Source organism: Hylaeus volcanicus, chromosome 8 (assembly GCF_026283585.1).
Source record: "Hylaeus volcanicus isolate JK05 chromosome 8, UHH_iyHylVolc1.0_haploid, whole genome shotgun sequence".
In the NCBI taxonomy this organism is placed as follows: Eukaryota; Metazoa; Arthropoda; class Insecta; order Hymenoptera; family Colletidae; genus Hylaeus; species Hylaeus volcanicus.
Genome location: NC_071983.1, coordinates 6123733 through 6140479, shown reverse-complemented (window position 1 = coordinate 6140479; position 16747 = coordinate 6123733). Strand labels below are relative to the sequence as shown.

General features: G+C 39.7%; 2 protein-coding genes across 5 annotated transcripts; one reads left to right on the top strand and one right to left on the bottom strand.

Moving 5' to 3' along the window:
- The first annotated feature begins 27 nt into the window (after positions 1 to 27).
- LOC128881209 (peroxisomal membrane protein 2) lies at positions 28 to 1202 on the top strand. Its single transcript, XM_054132005.1, has 5 exons — positions 28 to 300; positions 387 to 482; positions 559 to 706; positions 782 to 901; positions 983 to 1202. The coding sequence occupies exons 1-5, from the start codon at positions 203 to 205 to the stop codon at positions 1049 to 1051; spliced, it is 531 nt and encodes a 176-aa protein (XP_053987980.1). The 5' UTR covers positions 28 to 202; the 3' UTR covers positions 1052 to 1202.
- Positions 1203 to 1232: 30 nt separating this feature from the next.
- LOC128881202 (serine/arginine repetitive matrix protein 2-like) lies at positions 1233 to 16620 on the bottom strand. Of its 4 annotated transcripts, none has more exons than XM_054131991.1 (10): positions 16439 to 16620; positions 15669 to 15910; positions 15322 to 15426; positions 10186 to 10464; positions 7982 to 8107; positions 7822 to 7900; positions 6962 to 7017; positions 4885 to 6879; positions 4522 to 4692; positions 1242 to 3238 (listed from the first exon to the last, which is right to left on the bottom strand). In XM_054131991.1, the coding sequence occupies exons 2-10, from the start codon at positions 15896 to 15898 to the stop codon at positions 3088 to 3090; spliced, it is 3192 nt and encodes a 1063-aa protein (XP_053987966.1). In that variant the 5' UTR covers positions 15899 to 15910; positions 16439 to 16620; the 3' UTR covers positions 1242 to 3087. The 4 variants fall into 4 exon arrangements, with proteins under 4 accessions (XP_053987969.1, XP_053987966.1, XP_053987967.1 ...); XM_054131993.1 differs by lacking the exon at positions 1242 to 3238 and adding an exon at positions 3952 to 4239; XM_054131994.1 differs by lacking the exons at positions 15322 to 15426; positions 15669 to 15910; positions 16439 to 16620 and adding an exon at positions 11121 to 11411 and having other exon boundaries at positions 1233 to 3238.
- Positions 16621 to 16747: the final 127 nt, after the last annotated feature.

Genomic DNA, 16747 nt, shown 5'->3' with positions numbered 1-16747 from the left:
TATCTGTTTATACATTCTTCATTCAAATACACAATTCGAGATTTAAACGTGATTTGATAACATTCTCGATGATGCAGTAAATTAATTATATCTTTATTACATGTTGTTTATCGTTTAAATAGTACTTCGCGAACGATATCTATTAAATTTGTTGTTTTTTTGTTTATCAATTGTGTGATAATCAGTTAGTAAAGTCAGAACAATGGCACTCTCAAAACCATCGAACTTAGTTCTTCAACTTATCGGTGCTTATTTCGAGCACCTTCATGTCAGTCCAGTAAAAACTAAAGCGATCACCAGGTGTGTTAATATTCTTTCGATCTGTATTAAAATGAAATATGCTTCACTTAAATTATTTCATAAAGTTTATATTTGATATATTTCAGCTGCATCATCGCCACTCTTGGTAATTTTTTATCGCAAAAAATATCAGGAGCAAAGCACGTCAATAGCGACAGTCTACTCGCGTTCGCTCTTTTTGGGTAAATGGTAAATGCAATTGGAATATTTATGCAAATGTTTCTTACTATATCAAAGTATCATCTTTTCTTTTTGTAGATTATTCTTTGGAGGTCCTGTGCCACATTATTTTTATACGTTTATACATCCATTTGTGAAGAGTCCTTATAAGCTTCTGCTGATCGAAAGATGTCTTTATACACCATGTTTCGTAGCATTAGCATTATACATGTTGTCTGTGTTCGAGGTACAACTTATTATTTTATATGTCAATGATTTTATTAATTTAGATACCAAAGCTGACAAATTCATTTCATTACAGGGCAGCACGCATAAAACTGCTTCCAAAAAGATGCAGAAATTATACTGGCCTGTACTCTCTGCCAATTTAAAATATTTAACATTATTGCAATATATCAATTTAAAATATGTTCCACCAATGGTAGGTTTCAGCATTTTTTTAAATATTTCACATATTTATCCAAATACAAAATATATTCTGAAGTGTGTACTTTGGTTTCAGTTACGTGTCCTAGTGGTAAATTTAATTGGTTTCTTTTGGACTGTATATCTTGCACAAATACAATCCTAAGAACTGCAAGTTAGAAAAATGGAACAATAAAATATTAATATATAAACACTTACAAGGTTGAAAGGGTCCATATATTTATAAAGAATAATATATATTTTTGTATCAGAATTATATAATTAAGTTGAAGGTAAATAAAAAATTTATTTGCAAATTGTTAGATAAATAATCCTATAAACGATTTTGGGAAAAGAATACTTAATTTGTTAAGCTTTTCGATTTAATCACACAACAACAATACAGAGTATATTACAGATATAATCAGAATTTCTTCCATTTCAACAATGGTAACATTCGATGACTGTAAATTATGAATAATAAATATTATGTCAAGAGCCATGGTGAGCAAAATTTAACAAGTTTTACTTTTCCATGGTCATATAAATAAATCTCACTTTTTTCCATACTAATTCTATAAAATAATTTTTTTGCAGTAAGTAGTGTATATTTATGTTTCAGTTTGTTTTTATAGATATGCATCAATGAAGTGTCAATATTGCAACACCATAGCAGTTGACAATTCTTTTCAATAAAACTGACTCAGTCGTTATGCAATAGCTAATTCTACGTAGTTTTCCTTCCTAATTATAAACAACGTAGACTTTCCAAATATGACTTTTAACCCTATACATACATCTTCAAGACTTAACTTCGAATAATCAGGACTAGTCTAATTATGTCTTTTGGTACGCTGCCTGGCTTTACAGCCAAGAAAGTAATTTTCTGACTAGCATTTAGATATAGTGAGTATTGCAAGTAAAGGAAAGTTTAAAAGTATAACATCACCTTTATACTTTTTTCTTGCCTTTGAAGTTGATCAATGACTAGCAAGTTAAGATAGAAATAAATAAATAAATAAATAAATATATAAGTTGAAAATAAATAAATAAATATATAAATAAAAGGTACAATTTTATAAACATTGAGTATGTAGACTGAAAAGCAAAATGAGCAAGTGCTAAGTTGCATTATGTATAGTAATATCTATGTACAAAAGGAACAGGTTAGAACATTGCACTAAAATATCAGTTACTAATCCCTTGGGAAATTGATAGATAAATTCAAAGAATGTTAGTATTTTAACGATTGATGGAATGTCTAAAATTTGCCTAGCTGGTGTTTGTATAACAAACAATTACATGATTAACTAATCACGTAAATGTAGAACTACTATCGTAGTTTTAAATGAATAATTTAACTAATAGAATAGCTATTGAATAATAATGCGAGATCTTATGAAGTTGCAACCAACATAGTTAATAATGCTTATAATCATTGTCGCCTCCTTATTGCTTAAGTACTTGGATGAAGATAAGTTTGTAAAGAACAACATCACACGGAGACTTAAAATTCTCGAAATAGTTGAGAAATAACACAAATTATGGCAATAATATCCTTTCAAGAATTATCATATTACAAAATGTTGCCAAGATGTTATTCCTATTATTAAAATATCTTCTTTGGATACTCTTGCACGAATATCTTCGAAATCTCATTTGAATTCAGAAAATTATAGAATAAGTAATTGACTAAAATTGTCATTCACAATTTCCTGTCGTTTGATCAATTTGTTCTAACAATCAATTATAAAATACATTTTACCTACAATGAAATCTCATTAACTTTTACTACTTAATTGAAATGAAAATGGTGTCCGAGAAATAATATTGTTGTTAGTCGAGACTAGAAATAAATTACTCCGATTGGCGTATGCATCGGAACTAATGGCATAATGGTCAATCACCATCGAAGAGTATTATTAAATCATGAGATCAAAGGTGTAAATTCGTATTAAGACTTGACAAAGACATAAAGATCATGCACCAAACTTAGAATGGTGTCTTCCTTTCGTATCAATACGAACGAAAATACTTAAAATTTATCCAAAATCTGTCACAGGAATGTTCAACATCACAAACACGATTTGCGTAAATGTAGGGCTGTTAGAAAAAGCATCAGAGAATCTTGGTGATCCGCACCATTTCAAATCTGAGACATAAAAGGAACGTTAAGTGTCTTTAGGGATCCGCTTGATTACTTCAACGCGTGTAGGATGGACTCCGACTTGGGGAACAACTTGATCGATGACTTGGACTTGACCAATTACTATGTCTGCTGCTATCTGAGCTACTCGGTGACGAAGGTGGTGTCGGAGTAGGTCGGTGATATGGAATTGGTCGCTTCCTGGCGCTAAAATTAATCGCCATCAATATTGTGACAACAAAACAGTGATATTTACATGTAGCAATAAAAAAATATTTGTTTAAATTCAGATAAGTACATGGGAATGTTAATTGCGAAGAACTGTTGGATGAATTAACATATTATTATTATTATTATAGAATCAATATTAGAACGCATGAATTAGTCTATATTATTAATATTGACAATGTTACGGTATGAGTAAAGGAGCGTGCAAAATAAACCGTGCGATGCAACGAAAAACAACAACATGCAAAATAAAAATGTGTCACTTACCTTAGTCTAATGTTTATCATGGAAGGCAGTGGGCCAAAAACGATTCACAAATCACAACAAAAGAAATAATGAACTAAGGAAACAGGCTTGCTTTATAGCGGTAAATACATTTTATTTGCGTTCGACATAAAATAAAAGAGAATCTCTACTGTAAATGTTCAATTTACAATAATTTATATGGGAAATACACGCATGCTACATCTACATGTTTGTAGATCGTTTGATAAGCAATTAGATACAAATAAAAAGAAAGGAAAAAAGACGGGAGAAATCATACAAACGTAAGTATACTTGATTGATTCGAAACGAAATTCGTGTATCGATGCGACTAAGTAAATACGTTTACTCGACAAAAGTGAAGTATTACCGGGTCTCGCTGAGTGAACATACCGTTTACAGATTGGGAATTTATATAAAGCCTAAAATAGTCCCTTAAAAAATTTATGAAGTTATACTGGTAAACTCGCAATATAATCATAACGTTCACAAAATGATAATAAAACAACAGGATCCGTTACACTTATTGATTACTATAAACTAATATTCGCATCAGCAGAATTAAACTGCTTATCTCCTGTCTGCTATTTAATCATAAGGAAAGAGACGAAATTCGATATTCATTGTGTTTACTACTACATGAACCGTAGGAAAGTAATAGAAACATCTGTGCGAAGCCGTAACTTTATCTTCTATGCCTGTCCCTCGATCTGTCCCTGTAGGACACAACACAAAATGGCATTAGAATAATCAAATACAGAAATCAAGAATGATAAAACTTATCGATATCGTCATTTTATGCCTGCAGGTTTAACCGAAGTTTTTATAACGATCTCGCGAAAGGCACATCAATGACGAAAAATAAAATGAAAACGCAAAAAAAAAAGGTTAGGTTGAAAGATAAACATTTCTACGACTGATGCAGTGGGCCTACAAAATTTGGTGCGCTGTAAAAAATCTGCTGCTACGTCATTGAAACTACTGATCAGTGTACCTACCTTGTGATACGGCGTCTGTCTAGGAAACTGGGTGAACCATGACGCCGTGGTATCGACGGAGAACGAGATCTGCTAGAAGCTGAACTGCTAGATGTTGAACGAGAGGACCTGCTAGAAGCGCTACTCGATGATCGCGAGGAGCTAGAGAAACTTCTACGACTGTGCCTTGAACTAGAGGTAAGAAAACAATGTTTCACGTTAAAACGTTTCAACATATCTTACACAGAGGGAGATATTCAAGGTAGATCATTCGAATGACCATCACGTATCGAATGATTTGCATTGAACCCTCCACTCTGTATCTTTCATAAAAGTAGCACGAAACAGCATTCTCCATTACCAAAGACTACTAAACCTATTTACCTTAAAGAAGAACGCGAACTGCTCCTGGAGCGACTTCTCTTCTCTTTTTCGCGCGATATCCTGGACACCGACCGTGAACGACTCCTGGACTTCTTCGACAGGGACCGACTTCTCGACTTCTTCGACAACGAACGACTGCGCGACTTCTTCGACAAAGATCGGCTCCTCGACTTCTTTGACAAAGAACGGCTCCTCGATTTTTTCGACAACGATCGGCTCCTGGACCTTTTCGACAACGACCTTGTTCTGCTTCTGGATCTTGATTTCGCTGGCGAATGAGATGGAGACTTCTTCGAGCGTGACGGCGACCTGGACACGGACCGTTTCGATTCTGAGGAAGACCTCGACCTGCTCAATCTTTTGGTTCTCGCTGGGGATTTCGGTGACTTCTTGGATCTGGCTGGAGACGTGGGAGATCTATGCCTAGGAGATGCCGACTTTTTGCTTCTTGACGGTGAACGTAATTTCTTGTCTCTGGACGGTGATCTCGAAGACCGTCGTCTAGGCGATCGGGAAGACCTTTTCTCCAACGATACCGATCTTGTGTAGGACCTGGAGCGTGATCTTGAATAGGACTTGTGCCTCGGAGAGTGCTTTCTAGAAGATGGCGAACTCTTCTTCGACGTGGTTGGAGAAGTAGACTGTTTCGACTTGTTCGCGGCACTTGGTATAGGAGGAGGTGGCGATTCGCTCGGAGAACGCAATTTCATGGGCGCATCCTTGTGAGAGATCGGTGGTGAATGCGAGGACGACTCCGATGATTGTTTCCTTAACATTACTGGAGAATTCTTGGAGGTACTCGGAGACTTGGAACAATGATTCGTCTTGATTGCTAGAATTGGTGATCTACAGTTTACTTTGTTTAAAGTCGGTGGTAACGGGGGAGGTGATTCGCTGGGCGATCGTATCTTTATGGCTGCCTCTTCTCGAGTCAATGGTAACGCAGGCGAAGGTGATCTGCTCGATACTGGCGACTGAATAGCAGGTAGGTGCGATATAGGTGAGTTTGACTTAGACATCTCCTGAACAGGACAAACAATGTTTTGGATCATTTTTGGTGGATCGTTTGGTAATGCAATATCAAGTACGCTATCTTCTTTCTTCTCTAACTTGACCTTTACAGGGCTAATTACTTTCTTTCCCAGGCTTTCTCTAGCTTTCGCAGCCAATCCACTCTGTAAACGTTTCAAAGTGCACAGTTCCCTCAGCCTTTCTTCGTCTTCAGGTTTCGGTTCATCGTCTGCCATGTCAGTCTCGTCTTCGCTAGAAGATCGCAATCTGACCCTCGGAGTGATCGCCTGAATCTTTCTAGTCCTAGAAGACGATCGAGACTTTCGTTTAACGTCCTGAGGTTTCTTTTGATCTCGTTTCTTCTTGTCTTCCAATATGTGCTTGTATCGTTCCGGATTCTTCCTCACGGGGGAGTAGCTCAAGGTGGATCGTCTAGATCTACTTCTCGTCCTGCTGCGGCTTCTACGGCGCTCCCTCGATCTTTCTCGTCTGTCCCTCTGTCTCCTGGGTGATCTTGATCTTCTTCGAGAATCAGATCTCCTGCGCCTAGGTAACGGTGATAACCTGCGCCGTGATCCGTAACGATCATACCTCGATCGACTCCTGCTTCTAGACACAGAGTATCTGTTGTATCTTCTAGGAGACCTTGAGAATCTCCTTCTTCTAGGCGAAGGGCTGACTCGCCGTGACCTCGAATATCTTCTAGGAGACCTTCCTCTATCGATTCTGCTTCTCGACGGAGATCTATGTCGCCGTGGCGGAGGACTTTTGTGTGCAACCGGTGATTTATCCCTTTTCTCCGGAACAACTTTTTTGATTGGAGAATCTTTCTTTTTAGGAGGTGGAGTTTCATTTCGAGTTTTCTCTTGTTTCTTTGGTGATCGATTTGGCCGAGGCTCTTTTGGCGTAGTGTCTCCCTCGTCAGATTTTGTTTTCTCCACTATTTTGTCAGACTTTGCAGACTTCCTCGGCCTTTCTGGGGAGCTGTAAGTTTAATTAACGTATGTAGCGTATCATATCTTCTTTTTTTCATTAAAGTAAAGTTCACGAGACAAAGTGAACATACCTGTCCGAGGAGCTCTCGGATGACTGATGCTTCCTCTTGGCAGCTACTTTTTTCTTCTAAAAGAAAAACAGTACAGATTACTAAGTTAGACAACATTAGCTAATGAACACCAATCATGCATATGTACTTGTCAGTAGGATAAAAAAAAGATATCGCAATTCGTCAAAAACTTTCTGGAGAGTGCTCATTCGCTCTAGTACAAATGTATTCGACGGATTAATTTAAACTGTACACAATGTTCAGGCTGAAAATCGTAAGATGTTAATAAAAAATAAACATCGAGAAAAAAGAGTTCGCAAGCTAATACGTGAGTATTATATGGACTAATCTTATTTCCTTTTTTTTTTCGCATTGCACCTATGTCAAAGAACAAGCAGTCTCCTATTATTACTTTCTCGTAAATGTGATGGTGCTTGACACAAAACGAGTGAAAGGCAACAACAATCGCAAGTTTGTACGAATATAAATCACAAATTATTATTACATTGAGTAGCGGCATATCTGGTACTCACTCAGGGAATATATCCTGTCAAATGGCGCTGATAATTACAAACAATACTGAGATTTACACTTTTGAAATAATGACTGTTAACTTGAAATCAGATAAAAATCTTTACAAAAACAAGCAATGAATCATGCTTATTCAAAGATAGGCAGCAACACAAATTTTTGATAATCCAATGTTAATTGACAACTAATCAAGGGAAAAATAAACTCAAAGTAGATGTCACATGCTCCTGCTTCACGTGCTAAGGTATATATGAATATATATATATATATAGTTATAAATATGTAGATGTATAGAAAGAGACAGGAAGATAGAAATTTCATATCTGTTTCCTTCGCAATACTTTTCCTACCTCATGTTTTTCTTTTGCCTCTGCCTTGGACTTCTTCTTCTTCTTTTTCCGTTTCTTCTTTGATTCGGTCTCGGAAGAGCTAAGCAACACGTAATTACGTAACTTTAAAGTAGGTGAACGATTATAATGATTCGATAAAAATTGTCAGGTATGGGATTACCTGCTATCGTCTGAAGCTTCGCTGGAATCGCTATCAGAGGAACTAGCCTCAGTCTTTTTGTGTTTCTTGTCCTTCTTCTTCTTTTTAGACTTATCTTTTTTCTTACTAGCCTTTGGAGATTCCGACCTAGGAAATACGTTCGTTGTTATTCTAATAGTTACGCCGTGCGAAGTTTTAATTTGTTGTTTTAATAATATTTTAGTTTTTAAATCTTGCAGTGGGCGTCTTCCTGTCGACAAGTGCATACCTTGTGCTGACAATAAAGAAAGCTGTAGTACAATGTATCCGTGTGTGAAACAAATACTTTGTTCTAATGATACAAGCTACCTGCTTTTAATGAGCTCGATCAAAGAAATGAATAAATATTTGAACGTAACTGAGAACGCGTATTTTCTGATGAAAAGTTTGCACCGAACTATTTCAGCATCGGGACAAGGTTTTAAAGTCAAAAGATGGAAACTAACTTATACATACATGTATATGTATAGGAAATGCAGTGTGTAGACTTTTAATGTTTATCGATATTAAACAGAACTAAGACAACTGCCTCTTTCTTTCACTGCAATCCCAAGTGAATTAAGTAATTTAAAAAAAAAAAGAAAAGAAAAATGAAATAAATATATATCAAATACAACGATACATATACAGGTGAAAGTCACAATATATTGGGCTATAGCTAACAAACCGACTACGTAATCGTTTATTTGAAAGATTTAGTTTTTCATAACCGTTTGAGACATCTGTTTAACCAGTCACGATAATGCACGTATGTAAAACCACATCTTTCAAAATGTTACAAAAGACAAGTATACAAAATATGAGGAGTATTGATATAATATGGGATTAGCATTACCTTGATAACCATCGATAGGGACGGACTTGTCAGAAAAAAATAGAGAGATGACATTAACAACAAGCTTTATCGATAACAACAACAAAGATAGAAATGCATGATTTACGCGTCAGATTGGTTAACGTTATTTGTTTTAAAAAACCCGTGTTCAATTTTTGTTTCTTTTTTATTTTATTATTTTTTTTTTTTTTAATTGTTAAGTAAATGTTTGCCCATCACATAATGATACTATCATCGTATACAGGTAAAGTTAAAGGTTTCGCGCGACGTCATGTTAATCAGATCATAGCAAACATTTACCTCTGACTGCGCCTATAAGACGAATACCCAAACATAAGGCAATGGACGAACTCGATTGTCTTTGTTTCTCAATATAGAGATAATAATGCTTTTCGAGAGTGCTTTGGAAAGTAGACGCGACGACCACACTTACCTACTGAGCCTACTAGGTAGGCACTCAGTCCTCCTCAGTTCTGTTTGAAACAGAGAAAGGTGTATGGGACATGAAATAGTAGGTGAGTCATGATTCAGTATCTGACAAGAGGTGTGTAGTAAGCAAATGAACGTGTGTGGACTTGCGGTAAATGAATAATTAACTGGGGGAGGAGAGGAACTACTACAGGGGGACGCTTGTTCGGTCTTGAAGCCTGGATTCTTGTACACCTTACTAACAGTATTCCATAGATAAATCAATTACCTGCTCCGCGACGTATTCATTCAACTGTAGTACATGTATCACTACATTGTATTACGATACAACATAGTATATTAGATTGAGTAACAACTTTGTTCACATTTTCGCTAGATATGTAAGCTATTGCTAGTTTCTAATAATCGTACCATGAAAGCTAAGAGTGAGTAACAAATAGCTGCGCATGGATGTTTATATTCTACAACATTCACTAACGACGAGCAGTGGATGTAAACTTTCACTAATAAATGTGAACAGATAACACCGTAGTACGGATACAATAAATACTTTAGCGAAGTACACTTACTGGTAATAGTTTGCGTCTATTAACCATTCGCTTCCGCGATTGCTTGATATAAAGGTGGTACAAAAATTCGATATAAAGACAATCGTCATTCTTTCAAAGAAATTAATTTATCACTCAACCTAATACGTTAGGTATGATTGTGTTGCTACTATACTATAGTAAGCTGTAGTATACCGTCACAGTACTACTGCTACGCTATAGTATACAATATATGGTGTAATTTCAATATACCGTAGTACAATGCAGCAATATCACAACTACAGTTTATCCGGCGCTCCATTATCCGCTTTATTATTAGCAACAACACAGAATCCAGCCTCCACCGACCCGTGCACCGTTACGTTGTCTTTTACCTTTCCTTCTTGTGCTTCTTCCCCTTTTTCTTTTTGGTCGTGCTGCCGGAACGTTTTCGTTTCTTCTTCTCTGGGGCAGAAGTCGTGTCCGGAGCCGGACTCGGGGTCCTGACCAGTTCGTACACTTTGCTAGCAGCAGCTCTCGCCTCTGCCTCGCGCGCGTGCCTCTCAGGGTCTAGGCTACTTCCCTCCACGAAGAACTCTGATATGCCAAATGCCTCCCGTAGCTTTGCATTTTTCTCTTGCTGTGCCTCGGCAATTTGGTGGGTCTCTCGAACGCTGTAACAATAATTATTAAGCTCGATTCAGACCACAACTTTCACATCCACTCGAGTCGACAGACTCCCAGCAGAATGCACATAGATATCCATAGCATTCAACGGATTAAAAACGCAATTTCTCCACCCTTTAATCTATCCCTATGCAGTCTCTTTCAATCTCAGAAGGCAAATCGATGAAATCGTCGGGTTAATTTCCCAGCTTTTTATATTTTCTACAAACAAGGATTGTTTTAAAAATATAACTTCCACCCTTTTAACCACCCTTACGCTGTCCCTTTGAGCATTCCTCCCTGACGCACTTATACCCTATACCTTATATTTATATAGTAATTTTCAACAACATCGCCGGTAATTTACGTCGCGTTAAAATTACAACTCTAATCAGGATCGACCGAAGGAAGCCCTGAGGGTGCACAAATGGCATCCAGCGCACCATATGCGAGCACACAAACTCGGGAACACGTGATTCTCTGAGCTACGTATTCGAGCACTCGGGCCAGAGGATCAACGGTCACAGGTAGACGAAAATAAACACGCACGCACACCGGAGGGTGGCAGGACGCCACGACCTATTTCGACATCTTCCAGTTTCCCCCGGATGGAGGCGGCGCACGGATAAGGGTAGGAAAATTCGTTGGAGCGCGAATATCGTACCGGGTCGAGATTTTCACCGTCATCGTCGCGCTCGAGTCGATCACTGAGCTCGAATTTCGCGACGATCCATGGAGAGGCGAGTTTCGGGCACGGGGGCGCCTAAGGGTTGCTGCTGGATGCGGCGCTCCTCGGACCAGACGCGACGATGCTAGACGAGAAGGTACGCGGACAATGCGGCAAAGCCAGTGACATAACACTGGAGGACTATACGAGGAGAAATCGAGGCGACCCCTCTTCTGCACCCGCGAGTGAAAAGCAGCAAGCGAGGCCGGGATCGGTCGAGAGCCACCCCTACGCCAACGCTCGAGCGCGGATCAATACAATCCAGCTGTTCTCTTTTCTGGTATCCCTTTCGCGCCACTCGCCCGCTACACGCTCAAATTGAGGAGCCAACCGCTTTCGCTCCCTGCGAATCATCCCTCCCCTACACGAGGTCAACGGTGAAATATTATTTTCACCCTTGGATCTATAGCTACCTCCATTCCTCTGTTCGGCGAATTTTTTGCAACTTGTATCTCGCGTTGGGGAATGCCTTGGAATTATTCCAACCCTCGACAGACTACGAACTGCTTTTCCCTCACGAGGGAAGCGAAATCTTGTAACTTTTTAATGGTGCGAAAAACTAGCGAAATTTGGAACCTCTTGACTTTTACATAGACAATCCTCCAATTCTTCCCTAAGATTAGGGAAGAGGTGTATCGACTGTGTCGCTCGATACGCAGCGGTTAATTAGGTAGATTACGGGGTTTAAAAGGTAACAGTTGTTTCCGCGGAAATGTTTCCCTTTTACAAGGGATTGGGGAGTCAACGGTATGAGTCACCCCTCGAGCTTAGCACGCGGAGGAAGGTTGTTTGCCTCTTTAATCCTCGTCTATCCCCTCGGTCATCCCATCGATTCCCTACTAAAATTTAAATGTTTTAAGTATCGCGTCGTTTCTTATGCATGGAATTCCTAACGAGTGTTAACATTGAAAGCAATTAGGGGCAGAGAATTGAAAATCTTCGAGAGAAGATTAGGAAACAATATCAACGTTTAAACTGTATAAAGAATCGATATATCTTTGTGGAATTACCAAAGACGTAAGTGATTATCGATCAATGATACTTTCTATTAAAGCGGATGTCATTGGATGTATCAGATATCCTCTAGAACAAGTGGGGACGATGACCTGCGGTTAGAGATATCCAATTCCTTCGGTTACCCTTCTAACGCGAACGCCGAGAGAGTTAACCCAGATTCGTCGGTAAACTTGGCCCGTACCTTCGCCACGTGACATCAAAGCGCTCAGTTCTCGACTCGTTACTGTAACGAATCATTTTATCATTAAATGCCAATTTCCCAGGAGCCGGTGATCTATACAATCCAACTGCCAACAAAAATTTCTCGTGATCCGGGCGAATCTCAAATGACGTCGAAAGGTAAGTACAGTGAAAAAAAGAAACATGAATAAATTCACCTGACGACGGAGCGCACGTTGCTTCGCCGTCCGGCAAGGAGGTGAAGTTGTATGCGCTGACAGCAACAACAATGCTGTCGCATCTGAAGCTGTGCTCGTTTCTTTCCATTCGCTGCTTGCAATTTGCGTTTCCTGGACCGTTTGATCACCTTCTGCCGGTTCAGGAAAAAGTTTCCTCGCCACAGTGTCTCGAAGAAGGCGCGACCGTCGGCTGGACCGCGTCCGCGGGCCGGTTTCAGCGGAGACACCGACACGGACATAGTCATTCCTCGATTCTACGATCCTGACCGTGCAAGAAAGCTCGTCGCTTCCTTGATTCTCTTATCGTGCCGTTCAGAAATCAGATATTACAACGTTTATCGATTCCTCTATCAAAGTTCGCCCCTGTCGATTCCGTTTCTCTCGTCGATCTTGTCTCGTCCCTCGTCGCTGGTCTTCGATATAATATTCTTCCGTCCGTTTATAAGCTCCGCATCGGTACCTGTGACGACGTAGAGTACGCCAATCACGTCGCCAACGAATCGTCTGGTTTCGTTTAGCATCCAATTTGTTGCGCCGACGGGGGAGCTCGAAGACAATCGGTGCCCCTGAATAATTAACGGCCGGCCAATTAGACGAGCATTAAGCGCGATCGGGCGTTAATTTACGCTAAGGAGCTCGGTCGGGTTGCACGGTGTGCAAGTAGTACCGACGCGGCTTAATCCCTTCTCGAGAGAAGCTTTGATAGTTAGGAGAGCGGTAGGGGGGAGCGGCGCGGATGGAAGCGAAGGTAATGGCTTCCTCCCCCGATTACACCCAGCGCCCGACGCTGCAATTCGGAATTTCTGTTGTCCCGGCGCAAGAACAATCATCCGGCAGCGATGATGAAAACGTCAGCTTCGTTTCTCGCTGGTTCCTCTTGTTCTTTTTCTTTTTTTTTTTTTTTGTCCCCTTCACAGTCCGTTCATCGATTGTTTCTCCCAAGAGTAATCAGCGATGAAGCAAGTTTCTCCCTTCTCTCCTTCGCTCGCGTACACTTGGAACCGCTCCATCAACGAGCAGACATTCTCGATAAATCTCTCTGTTGAACAATTCTCTCTGAATGCGGGTTCTCTATGTATTTAACACAGCGTATGTATGTATATTATGTAGACATATATATGTACGCATATACCTCTTGGTGGCTCGTGGAAGAATATAGGAATATATCGGTGTTCTTACTCTAGCTTACTGAGACTAAGGAAGACTTCGGATCAGGCACACTATCGTCGTACTCCTTGCAGCGCACTTGGGTATACAGGCGACAAAGTATAATATTTTCCTTAATATTATCATCGATTGCTCGACCTGGAGACACATGGATTTATATAGAAAAGTTGACCTCTTACTGATCTTTCCACCTGAGGCACGTGTGGATTCTTCTTGCTATTATCTTCGGATATCCTTCTTGCGCGACGACGGAGCTCTGGAATATCCTCTTTCTCGTTACCTTGGTCGATCGTGGAGCCTCTCTGTCTCTTGAAAATATCAATATCCCACGTGCGTAAATCGGATGAAAATCGGGGTCTCGTCGATCGGTATATCCTCTTTTCTAGAGGAACCTTACGGGTACCTTAGAGCTACACTTAACCGCGATTACTCGTCGCTTACGGTTACTTAAAAATACTAATATCGTTAACTAGATGCTAGTGGAAGACTGTTGTGATTTTTAGTCGAGCGTATCACGTAAACGTTACATGTTCTCTCGTTACTCGTTCCCTTTCGACACTCTCGTTTATTTCCCGACGATTCGTGGACCCGACGGGAGTCGTCGACGCGCAGCGTCGCAACGCCGGCCCATCCTCGCACTGAGGCGGAAAAGTCGAGTGAGATGCTGGAACAAACTCCCTCCTCTTCGTCCCCCTCCGTCGTCTCTGTTTCTCTTTACATGCCACCCCCGGTGTCTCTCCCTTTTCGTGGGTAGCGCCGGCGCCATGGGGTACGTCGATATCGGCCGCGTAACACCCCTAAAAGTCTCCACCCTCCAATAATATTGGGCTTAGCGGGAACCTGCGTTGCGAAAGGGGCGCGGATGCTCGGAGATTGCACTTACACCGCCATCCTCCCCCGTGAAAACTAACAAACTCTTGCCTCGAGATCCCTCCAACGACCCTATCATTTTTATTTCGCGCGGATCTTTGGTATCTTCGAGCGTACCGGGATAATTTAAATATTAAGTAAGACGAACAGCTAAACAAAAGTTTTTCCTGGTACCTTGGAATCTTTTGGTAAATCTTGCTTCGATGTACCGAACAATTCGAACATAACAAGGGAAATCTGTAAAATACGATCAGAAATTGACCAAAGAATTTCGTTGTATCAAGTAAAATGTGTCGTCCTTACTTTAGAGATCTTGGAAATGAGATTTTCTTTGAGGGAAAGTTCTGGCGAACCGAGACCAGGATTGGCGACGTTGAGTAAACATTAATAAAACCCTGGATCTTTCAGAGGGAAAGCTCGAGCGCATACTAGTCGTCTCGTATCATATATGTACTACATACGGATACTATACTGGAATGCTAGAGTTTCCATGCTGTTTACATGCTTGAGAAAGGAGCTATATTGTACATACAATTTATTATTACGAAATAATTTGTATGTTAGATGCTATATGTTTCGTTTAAATGTGATTCTTTTTGTTCGGTTTACTTGAATAATGTTGTCTTAGGTACACGGGTATCCTACAGTGGGAACAATGATAAATAAAAAAGAGAAGATATACTTACTTAACACGGCCAAATTCGTCTCGAGGTACCGATGGTTTGGCGTCGCTTCCCATCAACATAGATCTGTATGATTCTACTTTCTTTTTTACCTCTTCTGTGGTGAATCTATAAAACACAATAAACGTCCAAGTAAACAAGTATCCTAGTATTAGTTGCATTGTAGATGACAACCTATGAAGAGACTGTTCTACATGGGAAGAATGCATTGAAGCCAAAGATAAGCTAAATCCAATTGTAGCTTTGAATCTCATTTAGTATTAGGTTCAAGGGTTCAACAAAGCTGTATCCTCGATATATGTGTTACATTTTAAGAAAATTTAGTACTTTGTTATCAAAAATATGCTTACCCTTGCTCCTCCAAGATATCTGCAAATTCTGCACATTTAACTTCGACCTTTCTTTTTCTGACATGATCTAAGATTTCCTTGTTAGGTTGTTTATTAAGCTGATCTAATTTCCCTTCGTCTGTTTTATAAGTAACTTTTTCTTTTGTTTTGCGTACAATTGCCCAATTCCTTTGGACGTGTCCATTGGTTCCAGAACCACGTGGCGTCTGTAATCCAATACCATTGTACATCTTGTATCACACCTGTAAACACAAAATACAACAAGTTATCAAAAATACAGTTAAAAGAAAACAGACCAATGTCGGTATTCAAAAGCAGGCATATATATAAATGATATTTACATAGCAATTCAACTTTGCCCTCGCATAATTTGAAGACAACGTCTGTTAGATCGATATTATGTATAACTGTTCATAGAATTTTACAACAACAAGAATCGAAGGCACGTCTGAATACATAACACGAGTTAAACGAGTACCACGACAATGAGTGACAGTAAGTGCATAACAACAGTACTGGTTAAATTTAAAAACCTGAATAAAGATACAGCCTATCGTAACTCCGTAACAAAGTAATAGAATTGCACGAAATAGCTAACATCAAATCGCAACTAAATAGCGACGAATCGATCGACAATATGACGTGATTGAACTAATAACTTAGGAGGGAGCGGGAAGGTTAGAATAGAATGCACGCAAATCAATTATCGATCCGGCGAGTGCTGCGCAAATCTTGCGTGGGGTAGATTTCACGATACGATGGAACGTTACCTTTGCATTAGTAACACCCTCGACGATCTCGCTGTGCCATCCACGGAACTGTCGATCTCTCGATTTGATTCAGAATAAAATTGATCAGTGAAAAAAACACAACGAGCACTACAATTTCCGTGGCGTTACCGTTTCACGCGACAGCCTCGCGACACGCCGTGTGGTGGCGCCACTGTTTCCCATAAGCGTGGGATTGTGAAAATCGCATTATCCGCTCCATAATCGGCTCCAGTAGCGTAACTAAGGTTGTACAACGTCTACAAAGTGAAATTCGAGTGGCCCACGATTTTCTAAATGTATAATAAATAG